This window comes from Accipiter gentilis, chromosome 13 (assembly GCF_929443795.1).
Source record: "Accipiter gentilis chromosome 13, bAccGen1.1, whole genome shotgun sequence".
Classification (NCBI taxonomy): domain Eukaryota; kingdom Metazoa; phylum Chordata; class Aves; order Accipitriformes; family Accipitridae; genus Astur; species Astur gentilis.
The window spans coordinates 5,222,671-5,247,579 of NC_064892.1; the positions used below are offsets into that span (position 1 = coordinate 5,222,671).

At 38.4% G+C, this 24,909-nt stretch overlaps 2 protein-coding genes across 9 annotated transcripts in view; one reads left to right on the forward strand and one right to left on the reverse strand.

The window, feature by feature from the left end:
- The window catches only part of STK24 (serine/threonine kinase 24), a 61,286-nt gene extending 49,606 nt beyond the window's left edge, over nucleotides 1–11,680 (forward strand). For both annotated transcript variants that reach the window (XM_049815988.1, XM_049815989.1), the window contains exons 6-11: nucleotides 163–348; nucleotides 633–778; nucleotides 3,034–3,157; nucleotides 4,171–4,239; nucleotides 5,261–5,397; nucleotides 7,784–11,680. In XM_049815988.1, coding sequence (XP_049671945.1) covers nucleotides 163–348; nucleotides 633–778; nucleotides 3,034–3,157; nucleotides 4,171–4,239; nucleotides 5,261–5,397; nucleotides 7,784–7,820 — 699 coding nt within the window. In that variant the 3' untranslated portion in view covers nucleotides 7,821–11,680. The remainder of the gene's footprint in view (nucleotides 1–162; nucleotides 349–632; nucleotides 779–3,033; nucleotides 3,158–4,170; nucleotides 4,240–5,260; nucleotides 5,398–7,783) is intronic.
- Nucleotides 11,681–15,468: 3,788 nt separating this feature from the next.
- Nucleotides 15,469–24,909, reverse strand: part of FARP1 (FERM, ARH/RhoGEF and pleckstrin domain protein 1) — a 209,600-nt gene continuing 200,159 nt past the window's right edge. For 4 of the 7 annotated variants that reach the window (XM_049815833.1, XM_049815832.1, XM_049815831.1 and 1 more), the window contains exons 21-27: nucleotides 23,660–23,749; nucleotides 22,456–22,538; nucleotides 21,981–22,093; nucleotides 21,329–21,492; nucleotides 18,752–18,859; nucleotides 17,553–17,704; nucleotides 15,469–16,419 (exon numbers count right to left, since the gene is read on the reverse strand). In XM_049815833.1, coding sequence (XP_049671790.1) covers nucleotides 16,338–16,419; nucleotides 17,553–17,704; nucleotides 18,752–18,859; nucleotides 21,329–21,492; nucleotides 21,981–22,093; nucleotides 22,456–22,538; nucleotides 23,660–23,749 — 792 coding nt within the window. In that variant the 3' untranslated portion in view covers nucleotides 15,469–16,337. Of the gene's footprint in view, nucleotides 16,420–17,552; nucleotides 17,705–18,751; nucleotides 18,860–19,784; nucleotides 19,922–21,328; nucleotides 21,527–21,980; nucleotides 22,094–22,455; nucleotides 22,539–23,659; nucleotides 23,750–24,909 lie in introns of those variants that run through there. The other 3 variants (XM_049815836.1, XM_049815834.1, XM_049815837.1) reach the window with 3 other exon arrangements.

A 24,909-nucleotide genomic window follows, 5' to 3' on the forward strand; every position in this document is an offset into this window, starting at 1 on the left:
TTACCCTTCCGATTCTCCTCCCCCCCCCATCCTTCTTGGGGGGGGGGGAGTGAGCAAGCGGCTGTGTGGTGCTTAGTTGCCAGCTGGTGTTAAACCAAGACAGCAAGCAGTACTGTTTCTCTTCTTTCTCCAACCTAATCTTAAAAGCATTGTTTCTTACAGGCAGATATCTGGTCATTAGGCATAACAGCCATAGAACTTGCAAAAGGAGAGCCACCTCATTCTGAATTACATCCGATGAAGGTTTTGTTCCTCATTCCGAAGAACAATCCGCCAACGCTGGAAGGAAACTTCAGTAAATCCCTCAAAGAATTTGTTGAGGCCTGCTTAAACAAGGACCCAAGCTTTGTAAGTGTCATCTATTTGTCAACGTATAGTAGACAACTTGACTAGTTTACATGAATTACATGAATTAGTGCAGTTCAGCTTTTCTAATATGGGGCAACATACTTGTGAGCATCTTTCTTTTCTCTCTCTCTCTCTTTTTTTTTTTTTTTTTTTTTTTAGATACTGTATGTATTTAAAATCTCATTTCTATCAAGATTGAAGTCTGGATTTCTTAATCTCTTTATAATGAGTCATTTAACACTCTCAAATGCAGTAAAAAAAATAATCTTTTTTTTTTTTTTAAGAGACCTACTGCAAAAGAGCTATTAAAACACAAATTTATTTTACGAAACTCAAAGAAAACTTCCTACCTGACTGACCTTATTGATAGGCACAAGAGATGGAAGTCTGAACAAAGTCATGATGACTCCAGTTCTGATGACTCAGATACGTAAGTTCGATGAGTTTGTAAAATACCCTTTATAAATATAGGAGCCAAGTAGTTATTTTTAGCACATATATTCCTGTGTTCTGTTATTTACAGCTTTTCAGCTTAGCAGCCTTGGTAAACTAATGAGATCTTGATTTCAGTATTGCAAGGGATTTTGTGCAAATAACAGTCACTGAGAACAATTTTTCTGGCCCATTCTATACTACTTTCTCTTTTACATAGGGTCTAGGGTCTTTCCTAGTTATAAGGCCAACTGTTATTCCTGTTGTGTGAGCAGAAGTCCTCACCCTGGACGGCCAAGTAGCAGTGTGCATGTGCACTGTGCTGGGCATTCACATGGCCACCTAAGGAGGGGAGCTGTCTCCTTGGTGGCAGGCTGTCCCTCGTTTTGGCTGAGTAAACAGGCAGAAGCATATCCTTGCGTATAAGATAGGGTTAGTGGACAGTGCTTCCATGATAATGGGGTTTTGGGGTACAAACCATATTACCTAGGTTTTGGGTTTTTTATAAGATGGTTTTTTGTTGGTTTTTTTTTTTTCCTATCCTTCCAGCAAGGTTGGGCCATCACAGCATGATAGTCATGAAATGTCAAATTACTTATTAAAAAAGGAGAAGTGGTGTAAATATTTCCAGATTTTTTTCCTTTCCAATTTTTACTTCTCTCCTTCAAATTTTGATGGAGCTGTTTGGTAGGTCCATGAGTTCATTTCCTGAGGAAACCCAGTTATAGATAGTTATGACTCAGTTAAAAAGTTAACTTTGTTAGTCTAAGTGTAATTTTGAAAATAGTGGCTATCATCAGATTACATACTTCTGAAAATCAAGTGAAGGGATTGCCACAATTTATTCACAAATGGATTAAATTCCTCATAAGAAAGAAAACGCGACTGTTCTCTGCAATTCCAGTCTGTGTGCTAATGGCAAGCATCAGGCTGGTTATGATTTCTTGGCTGCCATTACAGCTGTATACTTGTCCTACATTATTAATGGCTTCATGCCTTCCAGTGATCACAGTTCCAGCCCAAAACCAGGTCTGCTTTGGAAGGTAAGTTACTAGTCCTGCAACTGGTCTCAGATCAATTATTAACTGAACTTTGAGGTTACAGTTCATTGTTCCTGTGGAATACCAGACCAGCTTTGATAGTTTGCCATGGGAGAGTAGTGGAACTAGAATAGTTATTCTGAGACAATTTAGTGTTCCGTCTAAGCCTGCTTTCCCCTCCTTTGCTTCCACAGCAGCTCTTGTATTAGATGTGGTAAAAGGGTGAGTTGGTTTGGCATGCTGGAATTCTAACTTTCCAAATCGATAAATATTTTTCTGTTGGATGAACTTACTAGAGCTAATGTATACAAGGAAGGTAGACCTACCTCTTTCAGTGACAGCCAGAAGTTCTATGTGACTTGGAGAATCTTGGAGAATTTTCTTACACTGATCACATGCTTTTTGACTTGGTAGGCTGCACTAAAATACTTTTTGTACCATGGCCACTAGATGCCCTTTTAATTGGTGCTTTTCTTGCAAATGACTCTCAATTCACAGATCAGAAAGAAACGAACTTACAGGAGGATACGTATGGCAGTGAGAGGAGAAATGTAATGCAGTGACTGATTAGTGTCAGCATAAATATTTTTTGTCTTTTAACTTAGCAGGAGTTACAGAAAAAAATCACTATGCCATCCACAAAAATGAGGCGAAAGATTGACTTAGGTGATGTAGTTTGTGAAAGCTATGCCGTACCTGTACTTTTTTAGCCAAATTTTTTTTGAAGTGGGAAATTCACCTTGCTGTCGTGCTGGGGATGACCTGTCTTCCTCAAAGGTATTCTAAACTAGTGTCTTAGCTGTTTTTCTAGGCAAAAAAGTGAATTAAGTCTTCTAATCCTAATCCTCCCTCCCCCCCTGCCTTCCCTAATGATTTGAGGTACTCTGTTAAAGACAGTTTTCAGATAGCAATAGAACACTTCATGTTACTTTTTTATGTAACTTGGGAGAATGTTTTCAATCTGTAATGCCTCTCTTTATTTTTGAAGTTAATTTAACATTTAGTGAAGTATCTTAGTTTCATTTTTTTAATTTCCCCAAAAGATTAATTGCCTCATTTTTCACACTTGTCTTTATACTTAGTGATGTGCACAACAGAATCCCGATTTTGGTCTTGAGTGCAGTTTTTATGTTTAGCATGTATATTGAATGAACATGGACAATAAGGAGTAGGTAATAGAACTTTTTAATTTTTTTTTTCCCCTCCCTTGAAGTGAACCAGATGGTCAGGCTTCAGGTGGGAGTGATTCAGGAGAGTGGATCTTTACAATAAGAGAAAAAGACCCCAAGAATCTAGAGAATGGAGCAGCCCAGCCTTTGGAGTTGCAAAGAAATAAGGTGCTCAAAATATTGACTGTATTATATAAGGAAATAATTCTTGCTTTAATAATTTAGTGGGGTGATTTTTATTTCATACCTTTAAAAGCATTTAAACTGTAAAACTTTCAGAACTTTTGCTAAAATTTTATATTCTACAGTTGTCTTTCACAAAACATTTTGAGTAAGTCTTGAAGTTTGGGTATTTTGTAGATGTGTCCTTCTTCTATAGTTCGTGAAATATGTACCAAAATATTTCTGTAGTTTGAAATATTACAACTGGGGGAAGACCAGGCAACATTTTATTAAAAAAAAAAAAAAAATCTTCCTTCTGTAAATTAAACTTAAACCAGTACAGTAACAAAGTTAAGCTGGGGTTTTGGGGAAGGTATTCAGGTCTTTTAGGAAAAAAGACTACAATGTAGCAAAGAATAGAATGTGCATATGTCTAAAAAAAGAAACCAACCCCCAACCCACAAACTGAAAAAACCCCAACCCAGAATAATGGATGTTCAGGAGCTGCTCCATTCTGCTCCATTGTATTTTCTGCAGCCTGTGTGGCTAGGGGAGGTTGTTGCTACCCAGGCTATGAAAATTCTGTTTGTGTGCTCTTACCAGAACTGGAGAAATACAAGAAAAATACTGTATCATATGGAAAGAACCTAGTAAATATTAGCATGTCTATGATTTAGTACGTGCTCAGTAGGATTGTGGTGGGGTGGGTTTTTGGTTGTATGTTGTTGTTGGGGTTTTTTGGGGTTTGGGTTTGGTTTGTTGTGTGTGTGTTTGTTTTAAATTTTGAGCTTTCATGTATTAGAGGTGCTGCAGACTCAAATTTTAATTCGGCCTCCATTTTCCACAGTGCTTTGGAATACTCTGTTGTAGAACATTTTACATACTTTGTATATACATAGAAACAGATTTTTCATAGTGTAGCGTGTTGGAAATATTTTTTTCTTTGATTAGAAACAGAATACAATGAGGATGCTTTTTTTTCAGAAATAAAATTGGTCAGAATTTTGTTTTCTTTAAAGGAAAAGGATATCCCAAAGAGGCCTCTATCCCAATGCCTGTCTACAGTTATATCCCCTTTATTTGCAGAGGTAAGTCATTGCTTTAAAACTTCACAATTCCAGGATTTATGTCTCTGAAAAATAGAAAAATACGATGAATGACACCTAAGGTTTCTACAACCTGTTTGGAACTTGATGTGTTACAGTTTTAGCTGTACCCTTTGCTTTCATGCATGTCTGCTTTTGAGATCTTTGTTTTGCTTCTAACAATATGTCACATGCATGGTAGCCTAAAGCAATGAACATCAAAACCAAAAAGGTATGTAAATGTTTGGATTGCAGCATTCCATTTTTTGACACTGCTTTATCTCTTTATCTGTCATTTTATCTGTTAGAAATTTCATGTTCTTCAGTGTTCCAAGATATAGTTGTGGACCAGATCAGCAGGAACTTAACTTTTGAATTTTACTACTAGTAACATGACACTTCCTTCCAAGGAAGCCCAGATCCTGCTAAGCTTTTTGAATGTTCTTTAGTGAGTTCTGAGAAAGAAAGCATTTTACCAGTCATACTCAGCATGTTATACCAGCTCCTACATAAGTGAAGCGCTGAGACCTTCCCTTTCAGCCCTCAGTTCCAGCCTAATCACAGGATCCTTTGCTTCAGCGGGGAGATGAGTGTGCTGAGGGCACTCTGTTGGTAGAGTTGACAGGGTGAAAACATTCTATAGTAGTGCTTGCACAAGTGCATCTGCAGTGTATATGTATAAGTTATAGGTGTACAAGTGTGTATACTCAAGTGAGTGTGTATAAGCAGCACATCTTGAAACCAAACAGCTACAGGTAAATAGTGCATCTTTCTTCGGGTACTTTGTTATAATTTTTGAATGTGAGCATGCTGAAAAGGATATGTGAATGATGAGTGACATCCTGATAAGTACTCAAAGACTAAATTCAGGATGAAAAAAGTCTTCAGGATGTGAGGGTGTAAAATGAAAGTCAGACCATGACATTGTGAACACTGGCGCTCACTTCCTAACAAGCTTTTGCATTGTTCATAGAATTATTTATGAATGTCTTTATTAATATATCTCTTCATGGTTTTCTTTCAGTTGAAAGAGAAGAGTGAAGTATGTGGTGGTAACACAGATTCCATAGAAGAACTGAGAAAGGCTATTTATTTAGCCGAAGAGGCTTGTCCGGGCATTGCAGATAACCTGGTGTCACACCTTGTGCAGAGGCTTCAGAGGTAATGAAACTATTTCACTAAGCGTTACAGAAAATTGCAGATCTGATTCTACAAGTATTTGACTAGCATTAAATTGAAAGAATTATTTTCTATTTATAATAGAGGAAAAAACCACTTGTGCTTACAGTTTGTACAATTGCGTTTGCTTACAAAAAACCTAATCGTATCAGCAGTTCTAATTTCTAGCTTCAGGTGATGGCCCATATGTATGTTCATGCTGTTAGTGTGCATATTATGTGTCAAATGAGACTGGACAGCCTTTTCCCTTTGCATTTCCTATAAGGGACATTGATGCTTTCTTAGTGTCTGGGTGTATGTTGCAGAGGATGCCCTGTGTCACTTTTAATTTCTTTTACCCACTTTGATAAACAGACTGTTCAGTTAGTTTGTGTTCCTTTCAGTCACATAGTAAGTGTTTCCTTGTTCATTCATTAAAGATAGTCTGTATGGCCTTTTGGTGGTACCTACAAACCCAACGTTTTGTATTACTTCAAAAGGCCAAATTTCATAAGAGATTTTCTAACTGCCTAGGCTAGGAATTTATTCTTAACAAACACTCAATTTCCTGTTCTTTTAAATGCTACGCAAGAAGAGATCAGGGGTATAAATTCCTGAATCTCTGCTTGAACAGGCTTTAAATGCAACCTTGAATCCAGGAGTCCACAGCTGTTGTGAATCTATACCACCCAGGTTGGATTGCTTGGTACTAGAAAAAACTCATGGCAATGATTAATCATAGATTGCTACCTTGAAAAAGATCACCCGGAGCGGGTGTGTCCCTTATACTGTCTCTAACCACAGCTTGGTAAAATTTTAGATAGGACACCTCAAGTTAAAGCAGAGGATTGCCAGGCTGACACTGTGTCATTCAGTAAAAATCAGTGCCAAGAAGTCTGCAAGCAATTGTGTTTCTTGCTTTCTGGGCTGTTAAGCATGAAGCCCAGTCAGCATCTTTAGTGCTAAAAGGTCACTTCTGGATGCCAGATGTCCTGATTCTCCTCTCAGTTGATCCTGGCCAGCTTGAAAGAGTTTCTGGAGCTTCAATCTTAGTTTGTTTCCATTAGGGATTCCAAAACTGACGTGTCTTTCATCAGCCCAATGTTTCGGTGTCAAGTTGCTGTTAGCCTGGTACAGGGCCTTCCTGGAACTGGGAACCTTGAAGACTTGATGCTGCAATTGAAGCTGAAAATGAGCATGTGGAGACAGGCTTTCCACTGGGCACTTGTTTTGTGAATGCTGGAGATGATCCTATTGCTGTCACGACAGCAACAGTCTTTTTTTTTTTTGTCCTAGCAGATAGGTTTCAGAGCCCTTTATACACCTAGTTAGCATTTTGTTTTCCTTCTGTTCTGCTTCCTTGGGCTGTTGCTGTTGTTCTTGGTCATAATGACTTCTAACAGTGGAGGCAGACGCTTCATTTTCTTTGAGGGAGAGAAAGAAATAGTCATAGAGAATATTTGTTGATGGGTCACATCTGGGTGGATTTTCTCTTTTTCCAAGGATGATACTCAGCTAGTGTGTTATCATGTCTAGCACTCCTTCCAGAAAGTGAGTGGGAAAAAAATGAATGGTAGGATCCCCCCCTAAAGAGGAATTTGAACTATTCCATAGCTTAGTAGGTATCCCTTATGAATAAAGCTATTTTTGGAGCTAGTCAGCTTCTGAAAAGATAGTTCCTTCTTGTTTGAATACTACAAGAAATATGTTCTGTTACATCATTAAGTCATTCATTGTATCCACTTAAAATACCCTCTCGATTTGATAGCTAACTATTGAAGATGGCTCTTCAACAATATGTTTCTAATGAGATTTTAATTCCTCTTATGACTGGTTAAAACTGGATTTCCCAAGTTTGTCTGAATGGATGAGTTGGGACCCTCAGGAGAGCTGCCCGATAACTTGAGTGACTCCATTTACCTTCCCCCTCCAATTCTGATCTCTGATGTTTTATAATTTATTGAAAGCTTAACATGATTAAAATTGGTGCTTCTCTCTTTGGATGATTTAAGAATCGGCTTAGACCAAGAAATACATGTTTTCTGTCCCAGTAATATTTTGGAAAGATGGACGTAAACTTGCCAAGTAGGAAAGTTGGAATCACTAAATATTGTCCCCAGTACACAGAATTCTTATGTCATCATATGCTTCTCAGTAACACACTTGAACACAGGTTGTTGCTATTTGCTCAAAAAGCAGGGATATGCTAATAGGGTGTATTTGCATGTTGTTCAGCTCCATGGCTTTTTTCTTTAACGTGTGACAACAGTGGTGGATATTCTGCAAGGCAAAAGGCTGAAACTCCAACAGCATAAAACGGAATAACTTCTAGTTGCTGCTTGTTGTAGAATGCCTTGTCACAAAGATAACTATTTCTTTTCCTCTTCAGATATTCACTAGCTGGAGGAAGTACTTCATCCTACTGATGTGCTGTTCCTGACTTTTCTAAGACAACAGAGATCCCTTGGTGTCTGCACTGAAGGCGCACACCCTAATGTTTTTCTGCTCCTCAGTCACTGGAATGTCCTTTGGTGGAAGGACGTTCTTAAATGTGCAAGAGTGAAAATGAAGTCTCTCAGACAGAGGCAGTCTTTTTCAGCTCCTTAAAGCTATAATTTTTTTAACGATAATGCACATATTCCAGGGAGGTGTCTTTTTGTAAACTCTGAAATGTATATTTAGGTTTGTGATAGAGAAATTGAAGATATTGAGAAACCTCAGGTATCTTGCTTTAAGAATTCCACTGGGAGATGGAGTATGTTTGTTGGAATTGTGTACAGATATGTATATAACGTCTTTTTTTAACTGAACGCCTTTCAACGTGCATAAGGAATCACTGTGTACAAAATGGTAAAGTGCTTTTGTAGATAATGTTAGTGGGGTAAATATTTGACAGGCCATAACTGAGTATTGCCTTGCCTTTATTACATGTAAATTTTGAATTATGTGATAAGTGAATCTTGGTTTGGTTTTTGTATGTGAAGGATTTGCCATTGAAAGAGTTAATCCTGTACTACGGAACCTTCTATTCGTACCTCAGCAAAGACACAATTTTATTCTGTTTCTCCAGTATTTCTTCCTTTTTATCTATATTCTGAGCGTGACTTTCTAATTATGGTACTACTTCTGGTTGTTTTAAATTTAATACACGTTGTCTCTCAAAGCTTTAAATTACTGTTTTTCCTAAAGAATGAGCTCTTTCATATTTTCAGTTTTAAATTGTGCCAATGCAAATTCTGAACCCTATGTATCGTTCAATTTTAGCAATAGATATTTGTGAAGCTTATAGTGAAATTCAGATACAATCCTTTTTCACCTGAACATGTTTGAATGCTCAAACAAATAAATCTTTATTACCTTCATTTATTCTGAAATATCTCATTAAGATGTTGGCTCTGAGACAGTGGCAAGTATTTCTTCATCATGCCTGTTTTATCATTAAAATGAATGTCTTGCAGCATATAAGAAAAATGGTCCATAGATTCCATATTTGGTCTTGTTGCCTAATCTGTGCATCTCTTTACCAAAAGTGATAGACGTTAGAAAGACTGCAAAACTGAGCCTGAGTGTTGTATGCTGTGTCCTATTACTTGTCTCCCCAGAAGAAAGTTACTTCTTGAAAATTCTGAATTCTGAAATTTCCACTGTTCCTGTGAGTGCTGACTTACGGTTTTATAGTTCATGGAAATAGTAACATTAGTTACGTGGACAGTTGATTAGATGGCTTTTTTTTTTTTTTCTCAACAGTATTACTCTGAGGTTTACCTTGGTTTGGTTCAGGCGCTTCTTGTTCTGGTAGCTAAGAGAGCATTTTTGCCTAGTTTTTAATGAAGGAATTAATGATTTCATGTTTTGTGTGACAGTGAGGTAACTTATCTGTTTAATTTACAAAAAAAAAAAAAGTTTTGGAATGACAGGATTAAAATTTTAGAAGTATAGGCATATCTACTTGGCTTGGTACAAAAAGACACAGGGTTCTCTAACCATTCTGGAAGCTGGTAAGGTTTCCTTGCAGGACTTCGTATCACCATGGTAGCCCTTATTCTATGCATATTAATAGCCTTAATTATTAATTTAATAATTTAACAGTAAAGGACACTGTCATGCTAACAGAGCTATGGAACTTCTGACCAGGTTGAAACAATGGCTGAAAGAAATGGGTATATGTGCACTCATTCTTGTAGCCATATTCTTGGATACAACACGTTTGCCAGCATAATGAGGTAATGGTTTTCCTTTGTGGCTAAGTGAATTTAAAGTAAATTAAACAGTGCATAAGTTTGACCAATGATTTATAACTCCTCTTTGATTAATATCTTTAAATATGCTGTTTTGTGTGCTCTTAAACATTCAGGATAGGCTTACCCTTGAGGAGACATATTTAGCTTTGCTGTTGTGAAATGTGCATCTGAATACAATGCAGTGGGAAGTTTACCTGTTGATATCTCAACATCAGAACATTCAGCTATTCAATAAATATGTACTGTTATGGCATATGGAAATAAACAGATGTGTTTGCATTTGAAATATACATAGATTAATGGAAGTTTTTCCCCAGTCATCTGTTAATGTAGAGACTTGAAATTAAAGCAAGCTTGCTGGGAGATGCATAGAACTCAGATTTAGTGGTATAGTTAAATTTATGGTGCTGGCTGGAATCTCGAGAATTTCTCAATCAGAAAATTAAATTAAATTCTAAAGTATGCCATTTTTTAACAATCATTTCAAAAGTTACACATACATTTTTTTTGAGTTGCATTTTAGTTGCATTCCAGGACTGTATGTTGAGGAAATACTTCTCCGAGTGGATTGCGGCAGAATTTGCTTGGTGAATGTGTCCCTTGGCTTAGGAGCTTAAGATGAGTCAGACCTAGAGCAAGGGCAATAGGCCAAAAGGCTAGGAGGTTTAGAAAAAGACAAGACCTCATTTATGGTAGAGATGTGTATTTTTATATGTACTACATAGATTATTTAAATATAGACTATCTTAAACTGAGATTCACTGTTACAATCATTTGCTATTGAAAAGTATTGATGCTTTAAAAATCAGATCTATATTGGTAACAGAAGAGGAGCTTCACTTGAAAGAAGCATGGCCTCAGTTTCTGAAAGAAAAAGAAGTGTATTGATATTTTTGAGAGGTGGTTTCATGCTAAAAACATGTCTGTGTTTTGTTATAATGTGGCACTGATGATTCTTCTGTGCAGGTAGTACTTCTTCACTCAGTCTTGAATATACTAAGTGACAAGCTATCCCTATTTATGCAAACATTTAAATTAGTGGAACTGCTTATTTGTCAGGGATTTCAAGATTAGGCAGTAAATAAACTCACTGTTTAAAAAAAAAAATCAGTCTATTGAACTGAAGGCTTGCTTTTTTGTAAGTATCAGATGTGTAATCTATTTTTTTAACTTAATTTTCCTTGCAGTTGCACTTTGTAGTTGATCACCAGTTTACTAAAGGATGTCGGCATGATCGCTATCGTACAGAATGCTTTTGGTGTAATAACAAAGCAGCTCTTTCGCTGAAGTGCCATGGTTCCTTTGCAGCTCCAAACATTTTGTGTACGTTCACGTAGGTATGGACCAAGGAACCAATTACTGCGGAGTGATTTAACTGTGGCGTTCTGCCCTCGCGGTGCAGGAGGGTGGGCGGAGGGGGAAGGTAAGAGCGTGCGCCTTGGCACTGAACTGCAAAGTAGCTGGCATGCTGTGAGTTCATGTCCTGCTTTATCCACCATCATCTGCCTGTCCTTTTACTGTACACGTGAAGTGTCTTGCTTAGCGCTTACTACTTTATGTGGTGATCCTTATTATTTTTTAAACAACGCGGTACCAGTTTGTAGTACTTTTACATTAGCCTTACTTTAAGGCAACGTATTTTTGCCTTCAAAAATGTCACCATTGGAAGATTATCAGAAGTGCTGATAAGCACAGGTGTAACACAGGGATCAGTACAATCGCAAATTATTTTTTTTTTGTAAGTTGCTGGGGAGGAGCTTAAAGCATAGCACAAATCTGCAAGCTTGCTCTTTTTAACTGGATTTTGCAGATGTGCTAGTAGTTGCACTGAGCATATGCAGTAGACAAGTTGTATGTAACGGTTTTCTGCCTTTTTTTAAAGCATGATTACAGAGGACAATTAAAAGTGTATATCTTGTTTTCTGTAATATTGCTGCCTGTTTATAACTGTGTGTTTAAATTTTACTTTTGTCACTCTACACCAACATAATAAATGCCTTGTAAACTACATGACCTAGAAATAAAGAAGGAAAAGTTTAACGAAATTTTGCCATCTGAGTGGTCAGTAAAAAAGATGAGATTTGGGGGTCTTCTCCTCCCAGGAGGGGATGCTCTTGTGGGTCCCTAGCTCAGTTACTGCCCATGTGTCAGTAATGGTAAGCAGAAAGTTTATAAATTGGTGTTCAGTTTTTAATGGTAAAAATCTCAGAATTGGTACAAGATTCTTGTTTAAACTCAAACCAACACTTTCTGAGCAAGAATGTTGAGATTTATTTTTTTTCTGTTGGGGAATTCAGTAAGCTTATATCTCACAGCTGGCCTAACTATGTGGGAAATGTAGTTCTTTTCTTGACTAAGGTTTTTTTATCTACACATACAAGTGACTGGATAGCGTACTGTTTTGGTTAAATATGTGCAGTTCTCTATTACAGTTTGTCCTATAGTAAGACAATGTGCCAATTTACAGATGGCACCGATTTAAAACCTGCTTTGTAGTCCCCATCGTGCCAGCCCAGTCAAGTTGCATTAGCTTCAAGCCAGACATCACATCCTTAGTTACCCATAGAACCAAACCGGTGACAAACTGTGACAGCTGCCCTCCTGTAATTGTATTTCATTACTATTTTCTCATGTTAAAAAAATGTGTGTGCCACATTGTTGCCAATTTTTTTTTCTCTACCAACTTTTCTGTGCCCCCAGGGGAGAGGGGGGGGGTGTTTGTATGTGTGCGAGCTCTAGCAACTAGAGTTGCCTATCTATCTGCATATCCATAATTATGCTAGATTTTTTTTTTTTTTTTGAGGGAGACCACATAATTGGTCCTGTGTAAAAAGGAAAAAATTATCAAAATCAGGCTTTTTGGGTCCTGCTTCTTTCTCTGGTTTGTTCTTGGCTGATGGAATGGTGGGATATTGTCCCTGGTTTTGTCTTTGAAATGAGTTTTCCTTGCAAGATCTCTTTTCTCTAGTCTGAGACCTTTAGCAAGATTTGTGCAATCACAGCGTGTGTTTCTTTACCTGCTAACTTAACTTCTCTTTCAGCCTGTTTCATCTGAATTTACAAAGGCATTGAGGTCTCAACAGTGTTTGTTGAAATTTTTGTGAAAATAGGTAAGCCTGAGATAGATATATTAATAAATACTCACGTCTTAATGAAAGCTAAAAATTAGACAGCAGAGAAATGGAGATGCTTAGTCTTGTGGGAAAAAAAAATCTCCAGGAGTCCAGGCTTTGCTGATCCCATTGCCTGTGGTGCAACTTCCTGTGGCAATAAAGTTCCTGGTTTTGCTTTTGTTTCTTCATTATTTGAAGCTGTCAACTGATTATTCATGGTGAGTAACAACAACAAAAGTAAATCTCTTGGAGTGACCACTTTGAGGGTTTTTCCTGCTGCTGAAACATGAGAAGGTGTATTTAGTCATGGCTACTAACCTGGTACACAGTGACCCTGCGCGTCTCCACGCCTCGCTCAAGATGGACGTCATGGTTAAAAGTAAGTGGTTATGTATTACGGCTTTCTAGTAAACCATGAGTTTGTTTTATTCACACACATAAACTTCAACTGATTGTATGATACGACTGTCAAGACAGTTGCTTTTACTCTCTTACCATGATTTGAGTTTTGGGTTAACCGTAGGACTAAAGAACTAGAAGAATGCTGATAAATGTACTTCTGTTTAAATGACAGCAGTTTGACCAGTTCCATTTAAAAAAAAAAAAAAAAATATCACTGGTAAAGAAGGAAAAAAAAATCTTATTTAAAATCTCTTTTCTGTAGAAAAAATACAAAACGGTGAAAAAGCTGAATGATGAATCAGGTGGATGCACTGAATTTGCATCCGCAGCCTAACTAGGTCTCTGCTGCTGTCATGATAAATGAAACATACCTAGAAAAGGTGTTATTGGATTTCAGGAACGTAAATAAAAGCCTTTCTTTTGAGAGCTCAGAATATATTACTGGAGCAGATAACATGAATAAAGATTGAATCCCATGAGCCCCAGTGATCTAAAATAAAATTCAGTTTTAGCTGAATTAAGGGCATGCCCCTCAATATTTCCATTTTAAAAAAAACCCACTAAAAACACCTTTTTACTGTTACAATTGCAAAGGACAATGTAGGGACCTAGCAGTCATTGGTAGTTGAACTTGTAGCAGTATGGAGCATAGGCTCCTGCAATAGATGTAATAGTTAAGTATTCCCTAACTTTTCATTAGTTCCTTTAAGAGAAAAGCTTTCCTATATGCAAAAATGCATATTCAGTAGCCAGCAGTTGTCCCATTTCCCTTGCTGCCCCTAAAAACCCAAATGAAGGATCTTAGCATGGCTTGGGAGGAAGGGGAGGGTTGGCTAGGAATTACATAAATATTTACATAGTTGCAGATACTCTTACAATTGTAGAGTGGAGCTATTAATTAGTCCATTGATGGTGGCTTGGATTTCCTTACTGTTCTGATGTGGAAGTAGAACTTGTAAGTCGCTACAGATACTGTTTTACAGCTCGGTAATGATTTTTTGGGGTGTGGGGGGGGTAAGGTCTGTAGACCTTTACTGCACTTAATAGCACCAGAGCATTGTTGCTTCTTCAGCTTTGTTTTCCCAAGCCCGCAGGCTGCTGTGGATTGGTGTTAATCTGTGCCAAGTTATTTGGCCTTTAAGTCATTGTAAAGATCACTGTTCCTTTTCCTGGTCAGCCGTGAAGGACTATAGTTCCTGTACGTTACTGGTTTGCTGAGGCTGTTGAATTTACTTGCTTTGGCCCTACAGAGCAGGGTCCCTGGCTTGGAAGGGACAAGCCTGTGGGATCTGCAATTGGGAAAAAGTTCTTCAGATTTTCCTACCGACTTTCTAAGTTTGTCCTTCATCATGTCATAAACGGCTAGAGGCGATGCTGTAGGGTAGATGTGATTATTACATCCATACTGATAGCCAGGGGAAACAGCCAAGGAAAAGAGCAACTGCAACAAGTTACCTGCCCAGGGGTTTGAAGGTTCCCACGCAGCTGCAGGAAGCATGCTGAATTACTTGTTTCCCTTTGTCAGGGTGGCTTGGATTTGGCCGTGGGGACTCCTGCTTATCCCTCTTTGGATAGAGAGAGAGAGAGAGAGGTATGTATGTATCTCTTTGGGATGCGGCGGGCGGAGGGAACAGAAAGAAGGCTTTACTGTCTTGAAACAGCACTATATGTAATAGTATTGTGAGGTATTTTATTCCCTTTTGTTGTGAGCAAAGCTGTAAGCCATTTTATACATTGCACATAGGTAAGCCATTAACAAAGTGAATAGCTAGACAAAGAAAAACGAGGGGTAGAACTGTCTCAGCTTCCTTCCCCATATCTATATTCAGGCCCCCTCTGCCTAGCACTGTGTTTCCTCAAAGGCCCGTAATGGGGACAGATGTGTTTCCAGCATGTTGAGCTTTAGTTAATGGAAGTTTTATGTCACCCTCGTGAGGAAATGTTTCTTCATTTTATCAAAGAAAAGCATCTAAGCAATAGTAGACTTAGTGCTGCCAACCTTCTGAGTGGGCCAACGGCTTACCCGAAGTACAGTGTTAGCGAAGGTCAAAGCCAGGCATACGGAATGGCTGTTTCTGCTGCTGGTTGTATCTGTCGCTCTCCATGTACTGAGCACTGGGGGGAGAGGGAGAGGCTGAAATGCCAACAAGAAGCTGAAAGTCCCACTAAGACGTGTAGTGGGCAGGATGAAAACTTGGGGCTGTAGGTGTACCCCCAGCTTATAGCAATTTAGTTACCGAAACACTCTACAAATTAATCGCAAAGAGCTGCGGTTCTCATAGCATACAGGTTTTCTTTCAAGTTTGTAAAACAAAAAGCAGAATGTCACCACAGCCTTTAATTTCTTCTTGTACATACCATTCACAGTACATTAACAGCCCAAATAATATTGCACTGGATTATTTTAAAATTTTTTCATCTTGCAAGTAGTATTCACTTTTCAAAGCCAACAGATGAACAATTTGGTCAACTTGCACCAAGAAAATGGTTAGATAAGGATCCTATACTTTATTTATACCACATGGATTTGTAGCCCCAAAGGGAAATGAGAACGAGCTGTAAACTGTTTCTTTGTTAAGACAGAAAATTAGTAATTCCTTGCTGATTAAATGTAGAAAGACTGGGAAAAAAAAATGAAATCTGAAAGTTATCTCATTCCTGTGAGACTGCTTGCTGTATATATAATTATATTCTATACTGTGAAAGTCCATCTACATTTAAAAATCCAGCAGTCTACAGATTAACATGGTAAAAAAAAATAATATATTTTTATGAAAAGAGAAGAAATAGTGTTTGCCTCAGAGGAGAAAGTTTTCAGATTGTGAAGTCATCTTTTTTTTTTTTTTTAGGTGCAATCCTTGAGGCAACAAAATGTCTTTTGGCATTTGGCACTCTAATAAGGACAATATTTTAATACTGGCACAAGCTAAAAACAGCACAGAATGACAAAATACAAGACATGAAACAAACCGCAGCCACTGGGATGATGGTAAGCTAGTTTGAACATAGGGAGAACTTAAACAGTTTTGCTGAGGAATTGTGAAAGCTTCTGCAAAACCATACTTATTTTTTTCTTTTCTATTACCAAATAGTAAGTTTTACTAAACTTGGAGGGAGAAAAGAGTTTCAAATGTCCTCTAGAAAATCAGCAGCTGCTGGACAATCAACACGGCGGCTTGTTTAGCCGTCAATAGGCGTGAGGCTCTTTATGACTCAGAGCTCGAGTGCGTGAGGCAGAGCTGGTGGCACTTCGGATCACTTCCATCCATCTGTGAGGAGGCATGAGGAGACACACAAACAAAAGAACGGTCAGTTCCCAAGAAAGAATTTCTTGAAAGATACAGTCTGTGCTGTTAGTTGCACGCAGTTTTATTGTCAGTGCCTACAGGAGCATCTTGCTTGCTGCTCTTCTCCTAAGTCTATCTGAAGTCAAGAGGCTCTAGATCCAAATGACTGCCAAATGCATATATGAAGGGAGGTTTAGAGAGGATAAACACAGGGGATGGGACCCAAAATTGATGAACGTAGTAGTGGTTTTACTTGTTCTGCAGACACCAAATCTCTTCCCCCCCCCCCCCCCCCTTGTATGGTCCAAGTGATGAGCAGTTGAGACCAAACTCTTCACTCTAGAGTAAAAAAATGTAACTTAGCTGTAGTCCCTACTTCTTCTTCCTCGAATTGAGGAAGGGCTTTTGTGTTTTTCCTATTCTACTCCCTTATTTAATCACCTCTTTCCCACAATTTGCCTTATTTATAGTTTTAGACTGACATGGCTAATAATAGCTTTCTTCAATAAGAGAGGACATTAAGATTTTTGACATGTTAATGCTTCATATAAAAGAGCTAAATTAGTTCCCAGTATGAACAATGTCAAACCACAATTTAGGAGGAGTAGTGCCTGTTTCCTAGTGCGCTCTGTGTCTGAAATTCAGTGGGAGGTGTAAAAGTTACATGTTGAAGTGGCATAAATACATAGTAAGAACAGCCGCTTCTGTGAAAAATTAGAATTTTACTTCAGGTGTGGATTTTCTGTCCAGTTTTCCTAGAGGGAGTGAAGTTATTCTGAAAAGTCCTGGGATCTGTTTACATGCTTCCTGAGGTCTGAGACATAGAGTTCCCTGTGCAGCCAGCCTGACCAATTTTGACCAGATAATTCCTGCACGTAACACAGGTTGTGTATTGATTACTATTACAGTTACCACATGATCAAAACTAACCCCTTGCTTTCTAGCATTATCAGGTGTAAAATTTCTTTTAAAATTTTAAATGGTTATTTCTCTAGTTGTACTGCACTACTTGCCCGTATTACTGAATCAATTTACTAAATTCTGCATCTATTAACCTCATTTGGAAAAATACCCTGGAATTTTACAAAATTCCCTCTCACAGAAGACTGACTTACCTTTCAAATGTGTATTCACTTTCAGCCCTGAAGTAGTACACGTGGGATTTGAAATGTAGCTTGAACACATAATCTTTGTGAATGTTTTCAGATTCGGAAGGAATGGTAAGGGAATATCCCAATAAAGGAAGGCTGGCTAAAGGATGATTGTCCTGAAAAGAAATGATGGACAATGCTGTGAAATCAAATGCTCTTAAGTAAAGAGAGCACATAAGTAAAACGGAAGATAGATACACACTCATTTAAAGGTCATCATCATGTTTCTGCATACCAATCGAAAAAAATACCAGCTTTATGCAATCACAATGAACTTAATTGTCTGGTAGTTTCAGCTGGTCCATCTTTATAGATGCTTCTCGTAAGGGTCTGCTGCAGACTGATCCTATGAGGATTTCCTCATAAAGTTGTCTGAAATCTTGGACATTCACTACTTTCAAATTACCGAACATAAAGCTCCATCATCTGGCATTGGCAGAGCACCATGTGTGTTCATCCCAGGCTTGCAAACACCTACTCCTTTAGAAATGTGCCAGCCACCCTGCAGCATGCATTGCTTAAGTCCTTTCACTTCATGGCATGGCATGTATGAACAAATCATTTCTTTATCCCACTTATGAGTAGAATATGCTACAATTCATTCTTTTCTTTAGTGCAGCAGCAATGAAAGGACAACATAGCAATTGGAATTATTTTGTGCTCAGACACAGAGATTCCAAAGTCCAACAGATTCTAGACAGAAAGCCCCCTACTTTTGCAGTGGGATGTTTGCTCAGATGGGTTAATCATTGGCCACTGTTCTCTCTTGTTTGACTTAAGCATTAGTAATGGTAAACAAAATTTGTAAGTCACTATTAAATTTTTTTATTGTAATAATCTCAGAATTTGTACAAGAGAAAACTCTTGTTTGAATTTGCACCACAATTTCAGAGCAGCAGTGATATCTGTTGTACTTTTTAGGGATATGTACTGTGACTGTCCAAATTTTAGGAAACAAGCACGTGTTCCTCAATTGACAAGTGAGCAGATTGAGAACAGGCTCTGCCCCACGTTCCAGCAGCAGTAACGGCTGCGTAGCTGTGACCAGCACACACGCTTATCCCACCTACGCCATTCGTGACCAATGTCCGCTTTTATCTCTGCTACTGCTTTGAAAAAACAAAAGGTCTTCTCCAGCCACACACACTTGTGCAGTCTGTTACCTGGTGCGATTTATAGAAGAACATACAAAAGTTGGTGAACACCACCCAAAGCTTCTGCCACCCGTTGCTGTTTTTGAATTTTCTTAGGAGATTTCCAGACAGCTGGTTCTGAAACAGATCAGAAGTAGTCAAATAAAACAGTGAAAGGTAGCTGCAGTTTAATTATAGTAAGAAAAATTATCTGCTTTTATCTGGTTGTATGTGACCTTGTTGATGTGAAAATGTTTTGGTTGAATGCACGTACTTTCTTTTGCATTTTTCTACTACTAAGTAGTACTTCACGTAACATTTTTTTGTTTGTAGCTGGGTACTTGCAAAAACTTCAACCTAATACATTATTTTGTTTTAATTGAGGTGGCTTTCAGTAATATATTACTAAACATCAGTCTTGTTATCCTAGTCTGCCTTTGTTCTTTTCAAATGATACTTAAATTGAATAATGGAAACAGAAAGTCTGACATGAATTTGCGATGTAAAGGAAAGTTATGACATACTTTAGAATTGCAGATAGAGACTGAGTGCTCAGTACCCAGTGAGTTCACATGGTAACTTTTCAAAGATTTCAAAAGCAAGGACTGTTGATCTTATTCTTAGCTGGATTTTGGATATTTTAACAAAAATGAGGAGGAAGCCGTAATCAAGTACAAGTATTTAACAGCTGGCAGTAGAAACCACTCTTCACGTAGTGAAGATGTGAAGTCCAGTATCATTGTGCCTTGCAAATGAAGGGGAGTTCTCGGTGAATTAGTAATTAGTTCCCATTCCTTGTAAGGGCTCTCACCTGGATCAAAATAGCTGTTTACATCATTCTCATTAAGTGATTAGTTCTGCATTATATAATCTGTACAGCTTAATAGTCAAAGTCTGGTGGTCCTGATGTATCTACTACAAATGAAATATTCTTGAAAACATTCTGTTTTCACCAGCCTTGGATATACATTAAAGCCTTTGCTTTAAATCATCCCATTCTCTGATATCTGGACTGCTGCCTCCTTGCCCTAAATTACAGGTGTACTCCTTAATTTTCTGTTACCTCATTACTCTGGAGGATATCATAAAAGGACAGGCTTTGCATTCGGTACCAGCAGACATATGAAATGGAAACAGGCCGCTGATCACTGATCAGTCCAGCAGGTAGGGAAGTACAGTCACTGACAGAGAGAGGATCTTCTACCACGAGAGAGACAGAAAGGAGGGAGAGACACAAAGAAAATAAACGATAATGCCGAAGTGAGAGCCACCAACAGAATGATGTGAGCATGAGCGTAACCTGCCACGCATGGAACAGCAGTGGAGCTGAAGATGTTGTCACAGAACAATGTACGTTTCCAGGGTGGGTTTGGTCTTCGCCGCTTTGCTTGCATTCATTTGAGGGATGGGAAGGAATGAAAATAAGGAAGAATGAACACTGATCTCAGACCAAAAGATTTGCCTAACTAAATGTGTTAAGTGTTAGAATTAGTCACTGGTTTAAGTTTTGTATCTATTTATAATAAGCCCCTGCTTATTCCCTAACTGCTGTAGGGAAAAATACAAGACCTTGTTCTGTGCTGAACTATTCCTCCCTTGCAGGATATAAGGGTATAAAGAGCAGAAAATCCACCTCCATGGGATCAAAATGAGGCTCTGTAGTTAGTGCTTTCTAGTACAGAATAATTTTCTTTGTCATATGTCAACAATAAACTCACCTTCTGTTTAAAAACAGAGGCAGTTACACAAACTATGAACACGGTCTGTCCCTGCATCTCTACGTTCTGCATCCATACATCTCTAGAGCCACAGTGGCCTGATGTCTGAGAGCTGCCTTGTGAGTGCAAGCTGACTCAGCTTTAAGATTCCTTTTACCATTTCATTAAGCATAAATTTCCATTTGCTGAGGACTGTGATAAAGTACTTGGAGACTGTCTTGGCTGAAGGAAGAACTCCTAAGCCTGCTTACCACCTCATCCTAAAACCTACACCGGACTAGGCTTCTTTCATTTTAATCTTTGAAAAGTCAATGTCTGCATCTGGTCTGTTGAGTACACAGTTAACAAATATGTATCAAATTGGCTTAGCTGTGATCGGGGCGGGGGGGGGAAGGATTCTTATTTTGAGGTGGAAAATGCAAATAAAGAAAAAGCAGATGACACTGAGCAATGAGACAAGGTTCCAGAAAAGATGGCTAGGTAAAGAAAGTACGTTAGTAATACACATAATTAAAACTCTGGCTGCAGCAGCTAAAGACAATATCCTTTCAGCTCGAGCAATGACTTAATGCCTCTGTAACTGAAAGCATTAAGACAGTTTGACCTGCTTTAAATTTTAAAGGGCATCAGTGTTTTTTTGGACAGCTAATTCTATGAAAATTACTGCTCTAACTGAATTTACAAAGATGCACTAAGGGAGCAGATATGTGTTTCTTGACTGATGGTTTATGCCATAGTTTGAGGATCCGGGAGTCAGTTTAATAGGTGTGCCTGAAACTTCCCCAGAAGGAGACAATGGAATAGTGCACTTATTAAGGAGGAGCAAAAAGGAAATTGTCATTCAAGAGCGAGTCGGGAGCTGCAGTTCAGATCGTTCTGAGGCAGATACCTCCACAGCAATACTAAAGTCGATCATTGAAACACTGGTATTTCTGTGCCAGCAGACGTGCACCGTAGTGTTGCCACGGTGTGGTGACTGACGTTCGAGTGAGGTGCGGGATGCACTGAGGTCGTCCTCAGATTCCTGGTCTACAGTAGTTTCATCAGGAGACTCTATGAAATGCAGGGAAAAAGCATCTTTCTTCCTCTATGCAACAACATATATAATTGGAAAAATTAAACAAATAAATTCTGTCCACAATATTGTGAACTAATTTTAAAACACGCTTTTAGAAATAATTTTGTGCAGATGCTAAGTAGATTTTTTGGTTTTTTACATGTTTCTGCAAATGTTAGAATCAAAGACTAACTGCCATGCTTTCTTGGTGCTTTTAATACCTTCCAAGGACAGGCACCGCCCAAATCTTGTTAAATAGTTCCTGGAATCATTACGCTTAAGTCACTTCTCTGTTCAGTGAAACTTTCTGCTACCATCAACAAGAACATTAAAATGGCACATATATAAATATATATGCATATATAAATCAACTTCAAATGTATCAGTTTGACCTGTAGCCAGCATTCTTCACGACTTTGCTTAGAAGCAGTCACCAATCATACTGACAAAAGTGAGTAAAACCTGCTCTCTAGCATTTACTTACTATTGTCAGGTGGGCTGCTAGCCAGTAACTCTGGGGCAGGGCCACTGCTTTTCTCCGCCAGGTCTATTGCCATCTGAATGTCCTCAGTCCATTTGTCCATTTCAGTGCGGGTACTAAAAATGACAATTCAGGTTTTATTCACTTTCACACAGGCTGAAAGCAAACTCTTAAGAAATAGTCACAAGCTAAGCTTACTTTTAATTTAAATAAATAAATAAAGACACAAGATGCTAGCTTTTTCCCCTAATAACTTAGTTTTCCTTCTGACTTGCACAATTGCCACTCTATTTTGTCCCATTCAACTATTCAACCATTATTTTTTTTTCCCAGGTGGCTTTCACAAAAGAATATAGCTTTGAAATTGTTTCAGGAGCAAATCCAAACAAAATGATGCCTCTCTGCTTTTCTATCTGTCCCACTGCGAAAGCTGCAGAGAAATACAGTTTATATGTGTCTGTTGTCTCCACTGAATTACCTTGCAGCAACAACGATGGACTGGTGTTGACCTCGTAGTGTTAGACAATGAGGAACACCCCATTCCTCTTCGCTTTCTTCTATCTGAGAGATAAAAGCCCAAATGGAGTCAGATTGCAGGAAGTACATATTTCTTAAGGTGAAACAGTGAACTGAACAAGCTTTTACCATTGGGGAAAAGAAAACTAAGAGCAATGTTCACAAACAGCAATTTTGAGCTAGGTATTGAGAAAAAGATGGTGGCTTGCAAGTTGGAAAAACAATTAGTAAGTTCTGCAATAACCTCCTAAACCAAAAGCATGGCTTTGTCTGCTTTGTATGAAAAAAAAGGAAAACAGTGGTACTTTTATCAGAAGAGTGACTCATCATACAAAAGGATATGTTTATGGCTGGGAGTGCTCTGGACACTGCAGCATAACACAGTTCGGTTGTGAACAAGTCCACACCAAATGGACATCAATAATTAAGTAGATTCCTAGAAATGCTAGATAAAACTTGAAGCCTTGCAGGTGCTTAGAGAAATTCAGTTACTGTGGTAGTGATTATCTAACTCAATTCTCAGGAAAACAGCACGGAGCAGATAGAAACCCATGAGAAGTTCCAATGAAAATAATGGGGGGGGAATGCAAGTGTTTTGAAACTAGCAAAAATATTTTTGAAATCATGTAAGAAGAGGTAACCAGGTGCGATTGGCTCAGATTGGCTGTTTTCCAGAGGAATTGCAACAAGAGCTCCAAATGACATGTTGCTGCCAGTTTCCCACTGCTTTGCTTTAAGATACAGAGCTGAAAACATTAGGAAATGGGTTTTTTTATAGAAATCAGATTGTTGCTACTGTTTACTTGCCTTGCACAGTGTGTCTATAAGCAATTGGTGATAAATTACTTGTAAGAATCATGGTTAAATTCATGGTTTTAAAAAAATAAAAATCCTATCTCACAAGAAGTTTACATTATAAGGAAGCTGCCCCCCAAAATGCCTTCCCCCCCCCCGCTATATAATCACCTTTATGTAGAAGGCTGCATGAACACACGCCGAACCCAGCACAGCCCCATCAGGCACTGTAGAACGTAACCACAACTTCTCTGAATCAGAGAATAGCCCTTTGCTCCTGCTTTCACTCCAGCAGAAACTCACCAAGCAATTAAGATGGAACCAGAAATGGCCATTTAAGCATGAATCCCTTAAGTTCTCACAATACTTACTGTCATGCCATACAGCGGAAGATGCCCGTGGACTTTAAACTGATTTGATGCTGTCAGGCCTCTACTTGTGTACAACAAGATATCGTTGAACTAAAAAGCAAGAATAAGCATTATTAGAATTTTGTTGGCATGTGTGTATGTAGAAAAAAACCCCCCATCAGAATGGTAAATACAAGAAAGTTAGCCAGTACTGGCTGACTATTTATATGGCAGTCCTAATGCATGAATCCAAAATACTGGCTTCCACAAACACTCCAGCACCTAGTCTTAGCACCTGTTATTTTCCCTGCCTTCCTTCCCACCTAGTCACAGGCATGTTCCCACCATTTTCCACTGGATATCTTCTGATGCCTTCTAATATTCCTTTTGTCATCTCTGGGTCAGAATTAACAAGCCACAACAGCAGTGAAACCAAGTAGTATGTTTCACACTCTGAAGTTATGCAAGATAAGTGTGTTTCACCAATATTTTCTTCTGATTTGTGTGGAAACATAAGCAAACAGGCCTGAGAGAGATGTGTCCAACTCTTACAAACCCTTACAAAGTAACTGGCTTTTACTCCCCATATTCAGAAGGAAGCTGGGAGACCTGTTTTAAGGTTGATGTATTTAAGTTAGAAACATCAAGGTGAAGAGACTGAGTATCTCAATTTGTAGAGCTTTCTGCATGTAACACCAGTTGTCAAAAGCACGTCAAATGCCTGCATTTTGTTGCCATAAAACGAATGGCGTATTTTCAATGTGCCACCTGGGTCAAAGGATGTTTTCCTCAAACCAGACAGATGCATCAAGAAAATCATACTCTGTGGTGTGAAACAGACCTCCCACCACAGACGTTCTAAAATCCAACAGCAATAATTCACGAAGCTCTATGGATCAGCCACTAGAGGGGGATTTAATTTTGCCAATGATTACACATGTATTCAGAGTCCCAGAATACTGACCCAGGATTTTATCTCCAAAAAGATTCCAGTGCTTGAGACAGACCAAAGACTTCTTTGACAGGGTGAGCAACTGACTTGAGAGTCTAGTCTCAACTTTTTCATGTTTTATACAGGTATAATATCGATGCACCATCTGGTAACAAGAATGGTGGTATACAAGAAAATATGTACCATATTCATAAGGCTTCCTCTTCAGTGCCTTTAAAGGCAGAGGATAATCCTACTCAAGTAGATTTCAGCGGTTACACCTTTGGCTCATTTGAAAGATTAAATGTCAAACAACTTATAAAACCTCGTACGCTCACAA